Here is a 21,719-nt window from a genome sequence, read left to right on the forward strand (position 1 = left end):
CATCTCACAGGGCACCTGGGATGTCATCAAGAGGAGTTGCAGCGCATTGCTTAATGGCAACACTGGTCTGTGCCAGGAACTCTGAGGGCAGATTAGGAGGTGTTTGTTAGAGGAATCTGTGAGCAAGTGACATACCATCTATGGTTTAGTGACTCACATCCTGCTTACAGAGGAATTGAAGCATTACCCACACTTAAATCTTTTCCTCTGAGAGTCGCAGGTGATGGAACGGTCTTTACAGATGATGCTGTGATTGTGACCTGCTGGGCTTGCTACTTTGAGTAGCTGTTTAAAGCTGATCCTCCAGCTAGGATGTTGGACTTCTCTGTGTCCATGGTTCTTAAGGCTGATCCTCCAATTAGCTGTGAACCACCCAGTCTTACTGAGATTGCACAGGTGGTGAACCAGCTGAGGGTAGGCAGGGCTGCAGGGATCTGTGCTATCGAGGGTGAATTTCTCCAGACTGGTGGCAAGGCTGTCCACCTTGCATTGCAAGTAATCTTTGCTTCCATTTGGGAGGTGAGTACCATCCAACTGATTGGAAAAAGGCACTTGTACCTACCTGGAAAGGGAAGAGTGATCACCTGGATTGCAGCAACTACAGGGGGATAACATTGATCTTGGTGCTGGTAAGGTCCTTGCTAGGGTTATCCTCAACAGGATCTATGATCACTTGCTGACCTACCAGTGATCAGGGCAGTCTGGTTTTACGCCTAAGAAGTCTACTATCGACCACATCCTGACACTGAGTGTTGTCATGAAACGCAAATGCAAATATCGGCAGTTTCTTTTCAGCCTTTGTCGATTTTTGTAAAGTGTTTGACACAGTTGATCGAGCTGCCCTGTGGGATGTGGAACATCATGAGACTTTGCGGGATCCCTCCAGTGTTGCTAGATATCATGGCCAGCCTGTACTCTGGTACTGTGAGTGCTGTGCAGAGTGGAGGCAGAATGTCTGTGTTTTTTCCAGTTGATTCTGGGGTTAATCAGAGTGTGTTCTTTCTCCTACTCTGTTCACTGCTTGCATGGACTGGGTGTTGGGCAGGGTCGTGGGGTCCCGCAACTGTGGACATCTATTGGTGAAGAAAGATTCACTGACCTTGACTTTGCAATAGATGCTGTGATTTTCACAGAGCCAATGGAGGCTGTGATCGGTGCTCTCGAGAGACTGAGCAAGGAGTCTGAGTATCTGGGCTTGGTAGAGTCCTGGATTAAAAACAAGATTCAGGCCTTTAGTGACCTTTTGGGCACAGCCATCAGCAGTGTGTCTGTCAGCAAATGTTGACCTTGTTAAGAGGTTTACTTAAGCTTGGCAATGACATTCATGCCTCTGGCGACTCTTCCTATGACATCAGTAGACGAATTGGGAGAGCATGGGAAGTCACAAGGTCGCTGGAAAGGGGTGTTTGGTGCTCCCAATATCTTGGCAAAAGAGTCCTGGTGCTTCCTGTTTTACTGCATGGTTGTGAGACATGGAAGCTATCAAGTGACCTGAGACAAAGACTGGACTCCTTCTGTCCTGTGTCTCTTCGAAGAATCCTTGATTTTGTGTTGAACAAGCGGTTGCTCCCGGAGTCCCAAATGAGGCACATTACCTGCATTGTGAGGGACCGTGGACCGTCAGTTACAGCAAATATGGCCATGTGGTGTGATTCCCCAAGGGTGATCCAGCTAACAGGATTGTCATTGTTGAGGACCCGAGCAGCTGGACCAGGCCAAGGCGGGGATGTCAATGTATGATGTGGATGCGGCAGATAGATGGTCATTTCCGGGGGGTGGGATTGGACCGCATGTCTGCCTGGGGGGGGTATGCCAACCAGGATCCCAGGCTATTTTTTCCTGTGGTGAGTGCAGCAATGCCCCGTATCAGTCCGTGCTCCCTGACCTGACCTGACCTATGCAATTCAGAGTCTTAGCAGCATCAGGTAAGGCAGGAGGCACCCAAGAGGTCGTATCTGTGTCTTACCCTACCCTGATTTCTTTTTCTTCGGTTATAGTCTTGAATAAAAGCGTGCTTGTTTTATTACATATTTATTACATAACCGCCACCTTATCGTGGTGGAGGGGTTTGCGTGTCCCAATGATCCTAGGAGCTCTGTTGTCCGGGGCTTTATGCCCCTGGTAGGGCCACCCAAGGCAAACTGGTCCTAGGTGAGGGATGAGACAAAGAGCGGCTACACAAACCTCCTATGATGAAAAACAATTTTGGACGGCGTTTTCCCATGCCCGGACGTGGGTCACCGGGGCCCCACTCTGGAGCCAGGCCTGGAGGTGGGGCTCGATGGCGAGCACCTGGTGGCCGGGTCTGCACCCATGGGGCTCGGCCGGGCACAGCCCGAAGAGGCAACGTGGGTCCCCCTTCCCATGGGCTCACCACCTATGGGAGGGGCCAAGGAGGTCGGGTGCAGTGTGAGTTGGGTGGTGGCCGAAGGCGGGGACCTTGGCGGTCCGATCCTCGGCTACAGAAGCTGGCTCTTGGGATGTGGAATGTCACCTCTCTGAAGGGGAAGGAGCCTGAGCTAGTGCGCGAAGTTGAGAGGTTCCGGCTAGATATAGTCGGACTCACCTCGACGCACGCTTGGACTCTGGAACCAATCTCCTTGAGAGGGGCTGGACTCTGTACCACTCTGGAGTTGCCCCCGGTGAGAGGCGCCGAGCGGGTGTGGGTATACTTATTGCCCCCCGACTTGGAGCCTGTACATTGGGGTTTACCCCGGTGGCCGAGAGGGTAGCCTCCCTTCGCCTTCGGGTGGGGGGACGGGTCCTAACTGTTGTTTGTGTGTATGCACCGAACAGCAGTTCGGAGTACCCACCCTTTTTGGAGTCCCTGGAGGGGGTGCTAGAGGGCATACCTTCTGGGGACTCCCTCGTTCTGCTGGGAGACTTCAATGCTCACGTGGGCAATGACAGTGAGACCTGGAAGGGCGTGATTGGGAGGAATGGCCCCCCCAATCTGAACCCAAGCGGTGTTTTGTTATTGGACTTCTGTGCTCGTCACGGATTGTCCATAACGAACACCATGTTCAAGCATAGGGGTGTTCATATGTGCACTTGGCACCAGGACACCCTAGGCCTCAGTTCGATGATCGACTTTGTGGTCGTGTCGTCGGACTTGTGGCCACATGTCTTGGACACTCGGGTGAAGAGAGGGGCGGAGCTGTCAACTGATCACCACCTGGTGGTGAGTTGGCTTCGATGGTGGGGGAGGATGCCGGTCAGGCGTGGTAGGCCCAAACGTATTGTGAGGGTCTGCTGGGAACATCTGGCAGAGCCCCCTGTCAGAAGTAGCTTCAACTCCCACCTCCGGCAGAACTTCGACGACATCCCGAGGGAGGTGGGGGACATTGAGTCCGAATGGGCCATGTTCCGTGCCTCTATTGTTGAGGCGGCTGACCAGAGCTTTGGCCGTAAGGTGGTCGGTGCCTGTCGTGGCGGCAATCCCCGAACCCGTTGGTGGACACTGGCAGTGAAGGATGCCGTCAAGCTGAAGAAGGAGTCCTACAGGACCCTTTTGTCCTGTGGGACCCTGGAGGCAGCTGATAGGTACTGGCAGGCCAAGCGGAATGCGGCTTTGGTGGTTGTTGAGGCAAAATCTCGGGCGTGGGAGGAGTTTGGGGAGGCCATGGAGAACGACTTCGAGGAGATTCTGGTCCACCATCTGGCGTCTCAGGAAGGGGAAGCAGTGCAGTGTCAACACTGTATATGGTGGGGATGGTGCGCTGCTGACCTCGACTCGGGACGTTGTGGGTCGGTGGGGGGAATACTTCGAAGACCTCCTCAATCCCATTAACATGCCTTCCAATGAGGAAGCAGAGCCTGGGGACTCAGAGGTGGGCTCCCCCATCTCTGGGACTGAGGTCACCGAGGTGGTCAAAAAACTCCTTGGTGGCAGGGCCCCGGGGGTGGATGAGATATGCCCAGAGTTCCTCAAGGCCTTGGATGTTGTAGGACTCTCTTGGTTGACACGCCTCTGCAACATCGCATGGACATCAGGGACAGTGCCTCTGGATTGGCAGACCGGGGTGGTGGTCCCCCTCTTTAAGAAGGGGGATCGGAGGGTGTGTTCCAACTACAGAGGGATCACACTCCTCAGCCTCCCTGGAAAAGTCTATTCAGGGGTCCTGGAGAGGAGGGTCCGTCGGATAGTCGAGCCTCGGATTCAGGAGGAACAGTGTGGTTTTCGTCCTGGTCGCGGAACAGTGGACCAGCTCTATACCCTTAGCAGGGTCCTGGAGGGTGCATGGGAGTTTGCCCAACCAGTCTACATGTGTTTTGTGGACTTGGAAAAGGCATTCGACCGTGTCCCTCGGGGAATCCTGTGGGGGGTACTCCGAGAGTATGGGGTACCGGCCCCCCTGATAAGGGCTGTTCGGTCCCTGTACGATCGGTGCCAGAGCTTGGTCCGCATTGCCGGCAGTAAGTCGAACCCGTTTCCAGTGAGAGTTGGACTCCACCAGGGCTGCCCTTTGTCACCGATTCTGTTCATAACTTTTATGGACAGAATTTCTAGGCGCAGCCAGGGCGTTGAGGGGGTCCGGTTTGGTGGGCTCAGGATTGGGTCACTGCTTTTTGCAGATGATGTTGTCCTGTTTGCTTCATCAGGCCGTGATCTTCAGCTCTCTCTGAATCGGTTCGCAGCCAAGTGTGAAGCGGCTGGGATGAGAATCAGCACCTCCAAATCCGAGACCATGGTCCTCAGCCGGAAAAGGGTGGAGTGCCCTCTCAGGGTTGGTAGCGAGATCCTGCCCCAAGTGGAGGAGTTCAAGTATCTCGGGGTCTTGTTCACGAGTGAGGGAAGAATGGAGCGTGAGATCGACAGGCGGATCGGTGCGGCATCCGCAGTAATGTAGGCGCTGCATTGGTCTGTCGTGGTGAAAAAGGAGCTGAGCCGCAAGGCGAAGCTCTCAATTTACCAGTCGATCTATGTTCCTACCCTCACCTATGGTCATGAACTATGGGTAGTGACCGAAAGAACGAGATCGCAAATACAAGCAGCTGAAATGAGTTTCCTCCGCAGGGTGTCTGGGCTTTCCCTTAAAGATAGGGTGAGAAGCTCAGTCATCCGGGAGGGGCTCAGAGTAGAGCCGCTGCTCCTCCACATCGAGAGGAGTCAGATGAGGTGGCTCGGGCATCTGATCAGGATGCCTCCTGGACGCCTCCCTGGTGAGGTGTTCCGGGCACGTCTAACCAGGAGGAGGCCCCGGGGAAGACCCAGGACACGCTGGAGGGACTATGTCTCTCGACTGGCCTGGGAATGCCTTGGGATTCTCCCGGAAGAGCTAGAAGAAGTGGCCGGGGAGAGGGAAGTCTGGGCATCTCTGCTCAAGCTGCTGCCCCCGCAACCCGACCTCGGATAAGCGGGAGACAATGGATGGATGGATGGTGTATCTTTTGTGATATTCGTACTTAAGTCTTTACACATTATACACTCCATGTCAAAATTTTGTCGTTAATACTATTAACATGAAAAAAGTTACTATTTTAGGTATTTGTTCAACATTTCTTGTGTTTCTTGCATTCCCTGTCATGCTACATTTACCCAGATCGTTGTAGACAAGGAACACACGTGAAATACATGTGTACCAAATAACAATATATTATTTACCCTATGCAACCCAAGGACCTCACATGTAGATAAAGAAGACTTGAGCTGGGAGAACTTTTTTTCCAATATTAGCTCCTGCAGTGGGTGGAATGGGATAGCAGGCTGCTTGCTGCTTGGGCTGATCGACACATTTACAAAGTAAAAGATGCTGATTGAGAGGTGTAAAGGGATTTAACACTAGAATTACCAGAGCCTACGAAAAAACTCGTAAATCCGGCCCAACTTAAATCCCTTCCCACCTCCCTGCCAGCGTCTTTTGTCTTCTAAATGTGTCGATAAGCCCAAGCAGCCTGCTATACCACCCCCCCAACCCCCAAAGCCTCAGAATGGGCAAGAAGTTCTCTCATTTACCTGCCTTGACTGATTATCTGGGAGTGAGCTACCCAGAATTGTAAGGGGAAATAATTTGTATAATAATGTGTGTTTTGTGTCTACAACAATCTATGTAAACACATCGTTAAAACAGAAATGTTTTTCATGTTTTAGTATTAGATGACAAAATGTAGACATGAACTGTATAATGTGTGAAGGCTGATGGCCAAATATCAAATAAACACTTTCACAAAAGGTGCAAGTACAATACAACAGCTGCCGTGGTGCTGTGGTTACATCTGCCGACTTATAATCCAGAGTTCGAAACCAGATCCCCTGCAAATTTACCATTTTGAGTAGTGAGCTTCTCTTATTGTTAATATCCACATTACTAACCGAGAATGGTAAACCGGATGGACGCAGGGATATCCGGCCATGGGCCGTAGCCGCAAAAAGACGTACTGCGCAGGCACCCCAAGAAATGAGGCGCCGTGAGAGGCGGCCGCGACCACAGAAAAAAGCAGTCAAAGAAATGAGGCGCCGAGACCACAGAAAAAAGGAGTCAGCACAGAAAAAAGGAGTGAAACGCCGGCGACGCACACAGCACCGCACCCATGGGAAGCAACGTAAAATTAGAAATGAGGCGCCCAGAGCACACAGAAAAAAGGAATCAGACGCCGGCGCTGTGTGCACGAAGCCCATGGCACACGAAACGGAACACACACAAAGAAGAGAATTGAGACCCACGACACACAAAGCCCCCCTGCAGTAACTGCAATAAGAAATGAGGCGACGCGCCCCTAGAACACCAAAAAGAAAGGAGTCAGACGCAAGCGCTACATAGCACACGAAACGCTACGCACACAAAGAACAGGATTCAGACCCACTACAAACAAACACCCCCTCCACTAACAAAGATAAAAAAGTGAGGCAACGCGCCCCTAGCACACAAAAAAAAAAGAGGTCAGACGCGAGCGCCACACAAACCCATTGGACACAAAACGGGACAGACTACGGACATAGCACACGAAACATACACAAAAAGGAGGATTCGGACCCACGACCACACTAACATAAATAAGAAATGAGACACAAAGCCCCACTAGGGTTACCACTTTTAATACAAAAAAATAAGGGACGCATACTGCAGCGGGGGCCACATCCCAGTGCCAACACTTTGCAGACTCTACTTAAAAGACCCGCCCTCCTCACTGGACAGTTAAAATGACCAATCAAACTAACGATGACATCAAGTATTACCCAATCAAAAGTAGGAAAGGAGGCATCTTCATAAAATGCGTGTGAGATGATTTGCATGAGACGCTGCTTTAAAAAAAATGATAAAAAAAATACGGGACAAAACCCGTCCCGTATTGATTCAAAACAGGATGCGCAATTTCATTCTCAAATATGGGACGATTCCGTATTTTACAGGATGGGTGGCAACCCTGCCCATTACTAAACGAACCGTCTGTATTAAACATACGTCATCTGAACACATTCAAATTAGGCAGCATAGGTCGATCTCATTATACTGATCCACTATTAACCGTTTAACCACAGAAAAGGCTCCATATTAACAGTGAGTGCGATCCTCCTTATTAGAGACACAAAGCCCCACTAGGGTTACCACTTTTAATACAAAAACATAAGGGACGCATACTGCAGCGGGGGTCACATCCCAGTGCCAACACTTTGCAGACTCTACTTAAAAGACCCGCCCTCCTCACTGGACAGTTAAAATGACCAATCAAAATAACGATGACATCAAGTATTACCCAATCAAAAGTAGGAAAGGAGGCATCTTCATAAAATGCGTGTGGGATGATTTGCATGAGACGCTGCTTTAAAAAAAATGATAAAAAAAATACGGGACAAAACCCGTCCCGTATTGATTCAAAACGGGACGCGCAATTTCATTCTGAAATACGGGACGATTCCGTATTTTACAGGACGGGTGGCAACCCTGCCCATTACTAAACGAACCGTCCGTATTAAACATACGTCATCTGAACACATTCAAATTAGGCAGCATAGGTCGATCTCATTATACTGATCCACTATTAACCGTTTAACCACAGAAAAGGCTCCATATTAACAGTGAGTGCGATCCTCCTTATTAGGGACACAAAGCCCCACTAGGGTTACCACTTTTAATACAAAAACATAAGGGACGCATACTGCAGCGGGGGCCACATCCCAGTGCCAACACTTTGCAGACTCTACTTAAAAGACCCGCCCTCCTCACTGGACAGTTAAAATGACCAATCAAAATAACGATGACATCAAGTATTACCCAATCAAAAGTAGGAAAGGAGGCATCTTCATAAAATGCGTGTGGGATGATTTGCATGAGACGCTGCTTTAAAAAAAATGATAAAAAAAATACGGGACAAATCCCGTCCCGTATTGATTCAAAACGGGACGCGCAATTTCATTCTGAAATACGGGACGATTCCGTATTTTACAGGACGGGTGGCAACCCTGCCCATTACTAAACGAACCGTCCGTATTAAACATACGTCATCTGAACACATTCAAATTAGGCAGCATAGGTCGATATCATTATACTGATCCACTATTAACCGTTTAACCACAGAAAAGGCTCCATATTAACAGTGAGTGCGATCCTCCTTATTACTTATCCATATATCTAACGCTGCAGAACAAACAAGTAATGAATTCACGATCACAGGTACAAAACGATACGGCTCAAGTGACGGGACCAAACACATGAACCCGCATGAAAAAAAAACAATACACGTCAGCGCATACAACGCGCTTCTGAAACCCTGGAAGAAAAAATGTCTCGGCTCCAAAAACGCAAAGCTCAACTAACACATTAACAGAAACGAGCGCAGATGGACAGACACAATGAACGTACACGCATACAGCACGCATCTCAAAGTGCTGCATCGAAACAGGCAAGGGTTCAAAACGAAACACATTGAGTCTCAGAGATACAAAAATGGCAGCGAAGGGACAAAATAAATAAACGCAATTCATGAAAATTCATTGGGATTACTGAATGTCATTTACAATCATTATCATTCACTTAACTTCCCTGAAGAAACAACTAGCAATACAAGTAATGAATTTACACGTTATTGTCAAAAGGGTCAAATTAGACTGCCTCCTTTACATTCATATCCTGCATATCTACAGAAGCTTCTAACTGACGAAGTACCTGAAAGTGAAAACTTTATGAACTGCATTAGATCCTACAATAGTTCATTTGCTTTTGCATCTAATGCCATCCAGTCACTTACTCAACACCATTGATAAATTTCTACAAACGTTGATAAATAATAATATTCCCTTTGGAGCAAAGGTACTTTTATTAGGGGGAGATTTTACACAGTGCTTAGCTATTGTTCCACATTCCATGCGCTCGGCTATTCTGCAGTCCACCTTAAAATACGCAGACAATTGGCATTGCTTTCAAAAGAGTTACGGAGATATTTGGAACAGCAATCTCATTACACCAAAATACCCCTTTTAACACAACAAACTATATTATGTCCAAAAAATATTAATGTTGATCATATTAGTAACCAGGTCATTTCATTACTTCCTGGAGTTGCACAGCTCTTTCTAAGCTCTGACAAAGTTGACTCTGATGACGACAATGACCATCTTAATTTCCCCTTAGAATATTTGAACACTATTAACCCAGCCGGATTAACACAACACAATCTTAGCCTTAAAAACGGAACAATAATCATGCTATTAAGAAACCTTAACACTAAACAGTGTTTATGCAATGCTACACGTTTAGTCGTCAACACCATGCCACACAATGTTATTGAAACAAAACTTCTTACAACATCACATGCTAACAATACTGTTCTGATTCCTAGAATTAACCTTACAAGTTCTGACCTGGAATTACCTTTTACTCTTAAACGGTGACAGTTCCCCATTAAAACCAACCTTGGCCATGACCATCAACAAATCACAAGGACAAACAATACACAAAGTTAGCATCTACCTCTCTGAGCCCGTTTTTGGACATGCACAACTTTATTTGCTTCCTATATGCGTCATCTACACCTTCACACTATGCTATATCTCATTCATACATCACGCTCTTTGTAATTTCACAACACCAGGGGTTGGCGAGCAAAGCGAGCAGGGGGCGGAGCCCCCTAGTTATACAATAAAAACATACATTTGATTTGTGTCTGTAACAGCCGGTGTAAATTTATAGTACTTGTAAAAGTTTGCGTTTTTTTTTTTTCACTTTTATTCTCTCAGTCACGGTAATGTACAACACCCACCCCCCGCCCCAGATCTGACGCGGTTACTTTTTATCTGAAACTGGGAATAACTGAAGATGTGAGTGGTGTTTTGAGACAATGGAACTGGAAATTCTCTGATCTGGAGGGATAAAAGCTGACACACACATGCTGGTGAATCTGCCTTCTTCGTATCTCACCATCACTTGAATTTTCTTTTTATTCAGTTTTATTGAGTGCTCCTGCACACGCTGAATTAGTATGCACCTTATGGTCCATGATGTCAAAGCCTTTCTCTGTTTACGACGTGTACGTTTTGCAATGTACACACTTCTCTCTGTGCTGTGGTTACACTGAAGTGACTGGGGGAGCGTCAGTCTTGGAACAGAAACTTGTCAATGTTGCATCTTTTTTTGCTTTATCCATCGCCTTTTCTTGTAAGAAGCGACAACTAAGTTCCTCTGCAAAGTGAGCAAAGAACACTCTTTTTTTTTTCTCTGTGGCCCCCATACATGCCTTGCACAGTACATGTGTGTTGATTGCTGCCAAGTCAAGTGTGTTATAGTACAAGCAACCGGCCACCCGCGTGCTTCTGCTCGCACTGAATAAGCGCACACCTTCTGGTGCACGATGTCAATGCAGCACCGGGCAAAAAAGAAAGAGACAAATATATGTGACATTTTGAAGAAATCATTTGATGACCTGAATAGTACCAATCAGAAAATATTGTTGCACTAATGCAATATTATTTGAAAACGAACAGCATCAGATCAGCTGTAATATGATACAGTTGTTCTTGAAAGTTTGTGAACCCTTTATAATTTTCTATATTTCTGCATAAATATGACCCAAAACATCATCAGCTTTTCACTCAAGGCCTAAAAGTAGATAAAGAGAAACCAGTTAAACAAATGAGACAAAAATATTATACTTGGTCATTTATTTATTAAGGAAAATGTTCGAATATTACCCCCCTTCTTCTGATCTCACTACAACTAACAGTGGCAGTATAAATTCACACCCGCACTGATGCTGTTCGTTTTCAAAAAAGATTTCTGTTTTAACGATGTGTTTACATAGATTGTTGTAGACACAAAATACACATCAAATTATTTCCCCTTACAATTCTGGGTAGCTCACTCCCAGATAATCAATCAAGCCAGGAACTGGGAGAACTTTTTGCCCATTCTGAGGTGGTGGGGGATGGTATAGCAGGCTGCTTGCAGCTTGGGCTTATCGACACATTTAGAAGACAAAAGATGCTGACGGAGAGGTGGGAAGGGATTAAAGGTGGGCCAGATTTACGAGTTTTTTTTGTTGGCTCTGGTAATTCTGGTGTTAAGGTGGGCCGGGATTACAAGGTTTTTCGTTGGCTTCAGGGATTGTAGTGTTAATGTGGAAAAACTGTAATGATCAGGCAAAATGCAGCCTCCAAAAATCACCTAACAACAGCAGCAATATAATCTTGTGCATCTACATCAACAGGTGAAGTAATGCTGGTGCATGCTTTTTCCTGCCACACCTCCCAGTTAACACTTTTTTGTTAAAATTCTCATTGAACTTTGTACTTTTTGCACTTCTTTCACTTTCTCTTACTGTATGTATAGGGCATGGATGCAATTGATTATGTCTTGACTGAGTCTGCAGCCTCAAGGGCAACTGATTTAAATCTTTTTGTGGTTCACTGGACTAATCTTTTTTTTGATTGCCCACTCCTGCCTGATGCCTGATTTGTGAAATTTTTTTTTGCATCATGGAGATCTTGGAACTGGGAATATTCTATCTTCTTAATTAAAATGGATATACTGGATTGCCTTCTATATGTGCTTCAACTGGAGAAATGATCTGATGTTAATACCCACCAGTCAATCACACCTGTAATACTCATGGTTATCTGTATAATGGTTATATGTTTGAACCTTTGAATTCTTTTAATTATCTTCATGTGTATCTTATAATAATATCTCCTAATTTTTAATGGATCAATCCTCCAGTGGCATTAGTCTATGCTTCTACTGGATTTTCTGCTGCATTGCTGTTACTGCTCATTTGTGTTACCCTCGCACCTTCTCTGCTGTGCTGCATTGCTGAAGTATGCTCTGTTGCTGTCAGATAAGTATTGGCATTATACTATGCTCAAATACTCTCATGATAAACTCCTTCATATTAAATGGTTTGTCCAGAGCAAATGGTCAGACTGCAATGTCCTAAAGACACTGGTATAGTGTGGCGCCCAAAATATTTGCGTCGCTGCTACCACTGAGCTGTGAATGGAAAGTTCACCAGCAGCATTTGTTCTGAAATATGCCATCCTTCTCATGGCTTAGGAATTGAAAGTATCAGTTTGCCAAATTTACAATATACTAAAATAAATTCTGGTAATTGATCTATAATAATAATACACTTTATTTATATAGCACCTTTCCTATGCTCAAGGCGCTTCACAGAGTCTTAGAAAAAAAACAGCAGGGTATACGTAACATTGGATACAAATGTTTTCCTGAATAGAACAATGAAACAGATAACCAAGCATTAAATAGAATAAAGGACAATAAACCAGAGTAAAATACTAAATTCAATACTAAAAGAAAAACCTAACAAATAACCTAATTTGTGATATAACAGACACATAAATTATCCTGAGCACCTGGACAGAGAGGTAAACTGAAAGAAAGGGCAGAATGTTAAGTTAAGTTAAAAGCCTACCTAGATAGATGAGTTTTAAGTTGTTTTTTAAAAGAATGAATGGAGTTAGCTGATCTAATTAATTTCAGGATGTCATTCCAAAGTCTGGGTGCTATGGAGCTGAAGGCCCTGTCACCCATAGAGTGCAGGTTAGTGTGAGGCACAACAAGATTACCAGAATCAGAGGACCTTAGTAGACGAACAGGAGCATAGTGATTTACAAGGTCACTGATGTAGTCTGGTGCAAGGCCATTTAAAGCTTTGTAGGTTATTAATAGAATTTTATATTCAATCCTGTAACACACAGGGATCAAGTAAAGGTGAAGCAGGATGGGTGTGATGTGCTCACTGTTGCTGGTTCGTGTAAGGACTCTTGCAGCAGAGTTTTGAATCAACTGGAGCTGTGATATAAGATTATAATGGGCACCTGCCAGCAGCGAATTACAATAATCGATGCGGGATGTGATAAAAGCATGGACACGTTTCTCAGCATTAGAAAAGGAGAGGAATGAGCAAACACAGGATATGTTACAGAGGTGAAAGTAAGAAAGTTTCTTAATGGGGTTTATGTGGGCAGAATAAGAAAGGGAGGAATCAAAAATGACACCAATTCCTTGCATCAGAAGAAGGTCTAATGAGATCACCGTCAAGAGTGACTGAAAAGGAGCTAATTTTCTTAAGTAGTGCTTTAGTGCCAATTTGCAGGAGTTCAGTTTTGTTGCAGTTTAATTTTAAAGAGTTCTGCTCCATCCAGGTTTTAATTTTACTAAGGCAAGTTGTGAGCTTAGAAAACTCTTATGAAGTTGCAGTTTTGACAAACCCTCACTATCTAATACAGTAATCCCTCGTCCATCGCGGGGGTTGCGTTCCAGAGCCACCCGCGAAATAAGAAAATCCGCGAAGTAGAAACCATATGTTTATATGGTTATTTTTATATTGTCATGCTTGGGTCACAGATTTGCGCAGAAACACAGGAGGTTGTAGAGAGACAGGAACTTTATTCAAACACTGCAAACAAACATTTATCTCTTTCAAAAGTTTAAACTGTGCTCCATGACAAGACAGAGATGACAGTTCTGTCTCACAATTAAAAGAATGCAAACATATCTTCCTTTTCAAAGGAGTGCGCGTCAGGAGAGAGAGAACAAAGCAAGCAGTCAAAAAAAAATCAATAGGGCTGTTTGGCTTTTACGTATGCGAAGCACCGCCAGTACAAAGCTGTTGAAGGCGGCAGCTCACACCCCCTCCGTCAGGAGCAGCGAGAGAGAGAGAGCCAGAGAAAAACAAAGTCAAAAATCAATTCGTGCCCTTTGAGCTTTTAAGTATGCGAAGCACCGTGCAGCATGTCCTTCAGGAAGCAGCTGCACACAGAAGGTAGCAGCGTCCCTATCGTCTAGGTGTGCGAACAGCCCCCCTGCTCACACCCCCCTACATCAGCGCAAGAGAGAGAGAGAGAGAGAAAGTAAGTTGGGTAGCTTCTCAGCCATCTGCCAATAGCGTCCTTTGTATGAAATCAACTGGGCAAACCAACTGAGGAAGCATGTACCAGAAATTAAAAGACCCATTGTCCGCAGAAACCCGCGAAGCAGCGGAAAATCCGCGATATATATTTAAATATGCTTACATATAAAATCCGTGATGGAGTGAAGCCGCGAAAGGCGAAGCGCGATACAGCGAGGGATCACTGTACTGCATTGTTTAATACAAGATCTGTTAATGGCAAAGTTTTGGTGCTATAAGAACACAATCTTGATGTGCTATGCTGAACAGAAACCAAACAAATGTACATCTTTTACAGAGGTGACAACATCCAGATATGTTTACTTCACAGAGGCTCGCAGCTCAAGAGAAGGCAAAGGGGTTGCAGCAAGTGTTAGATCTGAGTTAAACATCAAAAGAATCCCAACTGAATGTCCCTCATCTTTTAAGTGTCTGACGCTTAAACTAATAACGAAATCTGGTCCTATCTTACTTGCTGATCTCTGTCGTTCCCCAAAATATAATGGGTCTTTCTTATCTGATCTGACTGAACTATTAATCCACTTAAGTTCCCTTTTCCAGAGACTCATTCTTCTTGGCAATTTCAACATCCATATTAACATTCTTATGTGTTAACTGAGAAATGAATTCCTGTTTTGAGTTGGTGCAACATGGTGATTTTCCTACCCACTCTGGTGGTCATATATTAGACTTGATCTGCACATCTGGCTTATCTGTCAGCAACACTTAGAGCAGTGATTTTCACTGTTTCATTACTTCTCCCTCCTCTTACCTGTAAATGTCAAATTTCTTTCAGAAACCTTAAAAATATCTGTCCCTCAATCCTTTCTGGATACATTTTTGATCTTTTTCTGTCTTTCCTCTATTCTATCTGCACTAATTAGTTTTGTTGACTACTGTAACTTGGCATTTCATTCAGCACTAGATAAAACAGCTCCTTTAAAACATAAGGAGGTTTCCTTTAAGTGTTCAGATCCATGGTACAACTCAGAATTACTGTCTATGAAAGCAGCTGGCCGATTGAGAGAATGTGATGTAAGACTGGCCTCACTGTGCACATCCAGGCTTTCTCTGGCCATCAATGGGCTTACAGAGATGCACTTACTGCAGCCAAGAGCACATACAGTATTATGGCAGAATAATAGAAAGTGGCCATGATAACCTGAGGGCTTTGTTCTCTGTAGTTAATAAACGACTTCAATATGCATCTAGCCCTATTACCTCCTGTGCTTAAGTCTATGAAAAATGACTCCACCTTTTCTGTAATAAAATAAAAAATCTAAATAATTAAACTAATAAAAATCCATCATTCATTCATATCTTTCCCTGTCTTCCCACTCCATCCAACTCCTGTTCTAAATTTTCACCAGTCACATCTGCATTTGATACCTGCTTTGTAAGATCAGCCTGACTGCTTGTGTACTAGACCCCATCCCCAACACACTTCCTAAATCCTGCTTTCATGCCATAATCCCGACTGTTACAACTACTGTACAATAAATACATAACTTGACACTGCTTTTGTGTCATCCACTTTTAAAAATCACTTCTGTAACCCCAATGTTAAAAAAACTCTGGTCTTGATACCGACAATCGTAACAATTTTTGGCCTATTTCTCACTTTTCTTTTCTGTCAAAATGTTGATTTACTTAACTTGTAATAAAGTGAAGGAACTCTTTCAGTCTGGGCTTAGTGTGCAGTACAGCATTGAAACTGCTCTGCTTTGGGTAACATGCTTTGCTTATGGCAGCAGACTATTGATTCTGTTAGACCTCAGTACAGCATTTGACACTGTCAGACATAACATTCTACTCTCCAGAATGAAGAACATTATGGGTATCTCTGGCACTGGTTTAAGTCCTGTCTGACTGATAGGCAAGAATTTGTTAGTCTTGGCAACAGCGGGCCCAGCTCAGCACCAGTCACACAAGCAGTTCCTCAGGGCTCTGTCCTTGGCTCTCTGCTCTTCTGTATCTCTATGCTTCCTCTTGGCCATATTATTCTTAGCTGTGGACTGGGTTGTCAATTTTATGCAGGTGATACTCAACTCTATATTCATTTCATAAGGGCTTTCTCAGCTCACAACTTGCCTCAGTGAAACCTCTTTAAAATTAAATACTAACAAAACTGAACTTCTGTAAATTGGCAGTGAAGTACAACTTAAGAAAATTAGCTCCTTTTCAATCACTGTTGACGATGATCCCATCAGACCATCTTCAAATACATGGAATTTATTTATGATTCCAACCCTTTGTTATTCCACACACATAAACCACATTAAGAAACTTTCTTATTCTTGCCTCTGTAACATATTTGTTCACTCATTCCTCTCCTTTTCTAATGCTGTAGTACTAGGGTGTTGTACCGTGTTAGCCATTATGAATGTAGAGAAAAGCCAAGCAAAATGACACCTTTTATTGGCTAACTAGAAAGATTACAATATGCAAGCTTTCGAGGCAACTCAGGCCCCTTCTTCAGGCAAGATCTTGCCTGAAGAAGGGGCCTGAGTTGCCTCGAAAGCTTGCATATTGTAATCTTTCTAGTTAGCCAATAAAAGGTGTCATTTTGCTTGGCTTTTCTCTCTTTTCTAATGCTGAGAAACATGTCCATGCTTTATCACATCCCATATATCACAGGTCCAGTTGATTAAAAACTCTCCTGTAGAGCCCTTACACAAACCAGTAACTGCAAACACCCGTCCTGCTTTACCTTTAGTGGCTCCCTATGTCCTACAGGATTGAATATAAAATTCTATCAATAACCTACAGAGCTTTAAATAGCCTTGCACCAGACTACATCAGTGATCTCCATTACCCACTAATGTCCTCTGATTCTGGCAATCTTGTTGTGTCCCACACTAACATGCTGTCTGTGAATGAGAGGGCCTTCAGCTCTATAGTGCCCAGACGTTAGAATGACCTCCCGAAATTAATTAGATCAGCTGACTCAATTTCATTCTTTTAAAAAAACAACTTAAAACTCATCAGTTCAGGAAGGCTTTTAACTTAACCTAACATTATGCCCCTTCTTCCAGTTTACCTCTCTGTCCAGATGCTCAGTATAATTTGTGCCTGTGTGTTATATCACACATGATGTTATGTATTCAGGTTTTCCTTTTAGTATTGAATTTAGCATTTACAGTAAGTCTTTTATTCTATTTAAAGCTTTTTAAATCTGTATTTATCTGTTTAAGTGTTCTATGCAGAAAGTATTTGTATCCCTGCTGTTCCTTCTGAGACTCTGTGAAGTGCCTTGAGCATGGGAAAGGTGCTGTATAAATATATTATTATTATTTATCTTAAAAGCACAAAATATTGGGGTGCCAAACAGGCCACCTTCTTTTACTGAAAATGTTTTTTAAGAAAAAGAACAAAGCACTTGATGGCACAAAAATTAACATATAGTCGTTGGCCAGGATGCTTGTATAAATCAGTCAGGGTTGCGGTTCAAAGCTCTTGTGTGTGATTTGCTTGTTTTCCACATGAGGCGCCTCCTCCCGGGATCTTCCTGTTTTTACATCTCCTGAACTGGGAGGAGCGAAGTCGGTTGGCCTTATTGGGCATCTTCTCAGAGGTGTGCGTGGAAAAGGAGACAGACAAGGTAGTTCACAATCATGCCCATAATGGTAGTGTTTACCTTTGACAAGCAGAAGGTGATTGGGTGGGGGTTGATTTGAACTTATTTTTGCCCAGTTTGACTTGCACATTGTTACTTGCTTTTAATAAATTACAAAAAAAAAGAAGGTGATGCTCTGATGTGTATATGTGACAGTAGTTATTAGTAATATTCAATATTAAGTACCACTACTATTATTTTGATGTAGCAGGTGTCCAGATGGTGTCTGTTCAGTGAAATACAAGTAGGAAACTTTGTATAAGTACAATGTCAAGGAAGTAAGGAAAAATAAAATACTCTATATGTTCAGTCAGTCAGTTATTCTCCAACCCACTATATCCTAACACAGGGTCACGGGGTTCTGCTGGAGCCAATCCCAGCCAACACAGGGCACAAGGCAGGAACAAAACCTCGGGCAGGGCACCAGTCCACTGCAGGACACACACACACACACACACACACACACGCACAAACACAAACCCACATACCAGGCACACACTAGGGACAATTTAGGATTGCCAGTGCACCTAACCTGCATGTCTTTGGACTGTGGGAGGAAACCGGAGCACCCAGAGGAAACCCACACAGACACGGGGAGAACATGCAAAGTCCATGCAGGGAGGACCCAGGAAGCGAACCCAGGTCTCCTTACTGTGAGGCAGCAGCGCTACCCACTGTGCCACCATGCCGCCCTTCTATATGTTCAATAGTGGGGAAACAAACAACTTAGAATTTAAAATACAATGCTTAATTTTGTGTACGTCCTTCATTCATCGTACATGTAAACTATAGCAATTTAGTAACATGACTGTTTGTTTTCTCATTTTTTAACAGCTGTTGTAATTCCTACAACAACCACAACAGTGGTGCAAGTGCCTTGTCGGCAACCACAAGGGGCTGTACAAATGTACCCTACTGGATACCAGCCTGTGCCTGTGCAGTTGGGTTATATCAATCCTCCAGTGCCTTCAGCTCCCTACCCAACTCAGCATTATCTTCCACCACATTTCTCTGGACCACCACCTCCATATCAAGAGACTGTTCCAGGTAAAGAGAATTTTTCAGGTGTATCAGTTAACAGTGGATTACTAACACTCAAGTTGTGCTAATAAAGCAATGATAACATTGTTTAATGTGATGAAGGTTGTTTACTAAATGAGAAAAAATTACACAATAGTCTGGCAGTGAATCCTTCATTAGGTGTGTTACTGAAAAGGAATATACAGGTTATAAATGAAGAAGGTAACAAAGTTAGAGAAGATGTTTATTATTCTATTTTCTAATATAGTTGCACTTACGTCTACCAAGGATGCAGTTGCCTGAATACTAATATATACATACATATAACATATATATATATATATAAAATATATTCAATGCGCACACATAAGTTGCTGCCTTGTTTATTTAACTCAAAGTGCAAGGTTGGTTATTGGAGCGAGCGCTACCACTCTACTACACACAGGCACAGTAAATAGGCAGTGTCGGTCCAGGTCAGCAGCCAAGTTATAATGTTCCCTGCATCGCCCATCAGGTGACATACAAGTTGCGCACAGGGGTGGTGAGCTTGCAGTTGCCTATGTGGCACTGTGAACCTGTAGTTGCCTCAGTGATGGACAATCAGCCCTCAACAGGCATGTCAATGACATTTCAGCGTGTGCCCCGTCTCAAAAGAGTTAAAAAAATAAATAAATAAATATAAAATCTCCCAATACATATACATACATACAGTGCATCCGGAAAGTATTCACAGCGCATCACTTTTTCCACATTTTGTTATGTTACAGCCTTATTCCAAAATGGATTAAATTCATTTTTTTTCCTCCGAATTCTACACACAACACCCCATAATGACAAAGTGAAAAAAGTTTACTTGAGGTTTTTGCAAATTTATTAAAAATAAAAAAATTGAGAAAGCACATGTACATAAGTATTCACAGCCTTTGCCGTGAAACTTGAAATTGAGCTCAGGTGCATCCTGTTTCCCCTGATCATCCTTGAGATGTTTCTGCAGCTTAATTGGAGTCCACCTGTGGTAGATTCAGTTGACTGGACATGATTTGGAAAGGCACACACCTGTCTATATAAGGTCCCACAGTTGACAGTTCATGTCAGTGCACAAGCCAATCATGAAGTCAAAGGAATTGTCTGTAGACCTCCGAGACAGGATTGTCTCAAGGCACATATCTGGGGAAGGTTACAGAAATATTTCTGCTGCTTTGAAGGTCCCAATGAGCACAGTGGCCTCCATCATCCGTAAGTGGAAGAAGTTCAAAACCACCAGGACTCTTCCTAGAGCTGGCTGGCCATCTAAACTGAGCGATTGGGGGAGAAGGGCCTTAGTCAGGGAGGTGACCAAGAACCCGATGGTCACTCCAGAGGTCCTCTGTGGAGAGAGGAGAACCTTCCAGAAGGACAAACATCTCTGCAGTAATCCAACAATCAGGCCTGTATGGTAGAATGGCCAGACGGAAGCCACTCCTTAGTAAAAGGCACATGGCAGCCCGCCTGGAGTTTGCCAAAAGGCACCTGAAGGACTCTCAGACCATGAGAAAGAAAATTCACTGGTCTGATGAGACAAAGATTGAACTCTTTGGTGTGAATGCCAGGCGTCACGTTTGGAGGAAACCTGGCACCATCCCTACAGTGAAGCATGGTGGCGGCAGCATCATGCTGTGGGGACGTTTTTCAGTGGCAGGAACTGGGAGACTAGTCAGGATAAAGGGAAAGATGACTGCAGCAATTTACAGAGACATCCTGGATGAAAACCTGCTCCAGAGCGCTCTTGACCTCAGACTGGGGCGACGGTTCATCTTTCAGCAGGACAACGACCCTAAGCACACAGCCAAGATATCAAAGGAGTGGCTTCAGGACAACTCTGTGAATGTCCTTGAATGGCCCAGCCAGAGCCCAGACTTGAATCCGATTGAACATCTCTGGAGAGATCTTAAAATGGCTGTGCACCGACGCTTCCCATCCAACCTGATGGAGCTTGAGAGGTGCTGCAAAGAGGAATGGGCGAAACTGGCCAAGGATAGGTGTGCCAAGCTTGTGGCATCATATTCAACAAGACTTGAGGCTGTAATTGCTGCCAAAGGTGCATCGACAAAGTACTGAGCAAAGGCTGTGAATACTTATGTACATGTGATTTCTCAGTTTTTTTATTTTTAATAAATTTGCAAAAACCTCAAGCAAACTTATTTCACGTTGTCATTATGGGATGTTGTGTGCAGAATTCTGAGGAAAAAAATGAATTTAATCCATTTTGGAATAAGGCTGTAACATAACAAAAGGTGGAAAAAGTGATGCGCTGTGAATACTTTTTGGATGCACTGTATATAATACCTGCCAAATAATACAAAGCGTACACAACATGTATTTTGCCCTAATTGGAGCTCATCAAATGTACACACTTTTGCTTCCCCTTGCAGGGATCGAAACTCAAACATCAGTGCCTGAGGCAATTAGGGCGAAACACATGCCATGTACTCTTTGTATTATTTGGCAGGTACTATACAGGGTGGTCCAGATCTAATTATGCAATTATTGCATTGCATTAAAAGTTGCATAGTTAGATCTGGACCACCCTATATATCATGTCTATGACGTGCTTTTCGCAATTGAGAGGGCATGGCGAATGTCTGCCAACTGGCCAACAAACCACAAGCGTTACCTGGTAGGTAACCACCCAAATATCAGATTGTGTTTAGACCTATGCATGTAATACTCTGATCAACACCCTGTCAAGTAAGCGAACCTGCCA

General features: G+C 44.2%; 1 protein-coding gene across 1 annotated transcript in view; it reads left to right on the plus strand.

Moving 5' to 3' along the window:
* The window catches only part of LOC114668428 (protein shisa-5-like), a 106,939-nt gene that overhangs the window by 71,168 nt on the left and 14,052 nt on the right, over positions 1 to 21,719 (plus strand). Inside the window, exon 3 of the mRNA XM_028824185.2 lies at positions 18,791 to 19,003. Coding sequence (XP_028680018.2) covers positions 18,791 to 19,003 — 213 coding nt within the window. The remainder of the gene's footprint in view (positions 1 to 18,790; positions 19,004 to 21,719) is intronic.

This window comes from Erpetoichthys calabaricus, chromosome 18 (assembly GCF_900747795.2).
Source record: "Erpetoichthys calabaricus chromosome 18, fErpCal1.3, whole genome shotgun sequence".
Taxonomy (NCBI): Eukaryota; Metazoa; Chordata; class Cladistia; order Polypteriformes; family Polypteridae; genus Erpetoichthys; species Erpetoichthys calabaricus.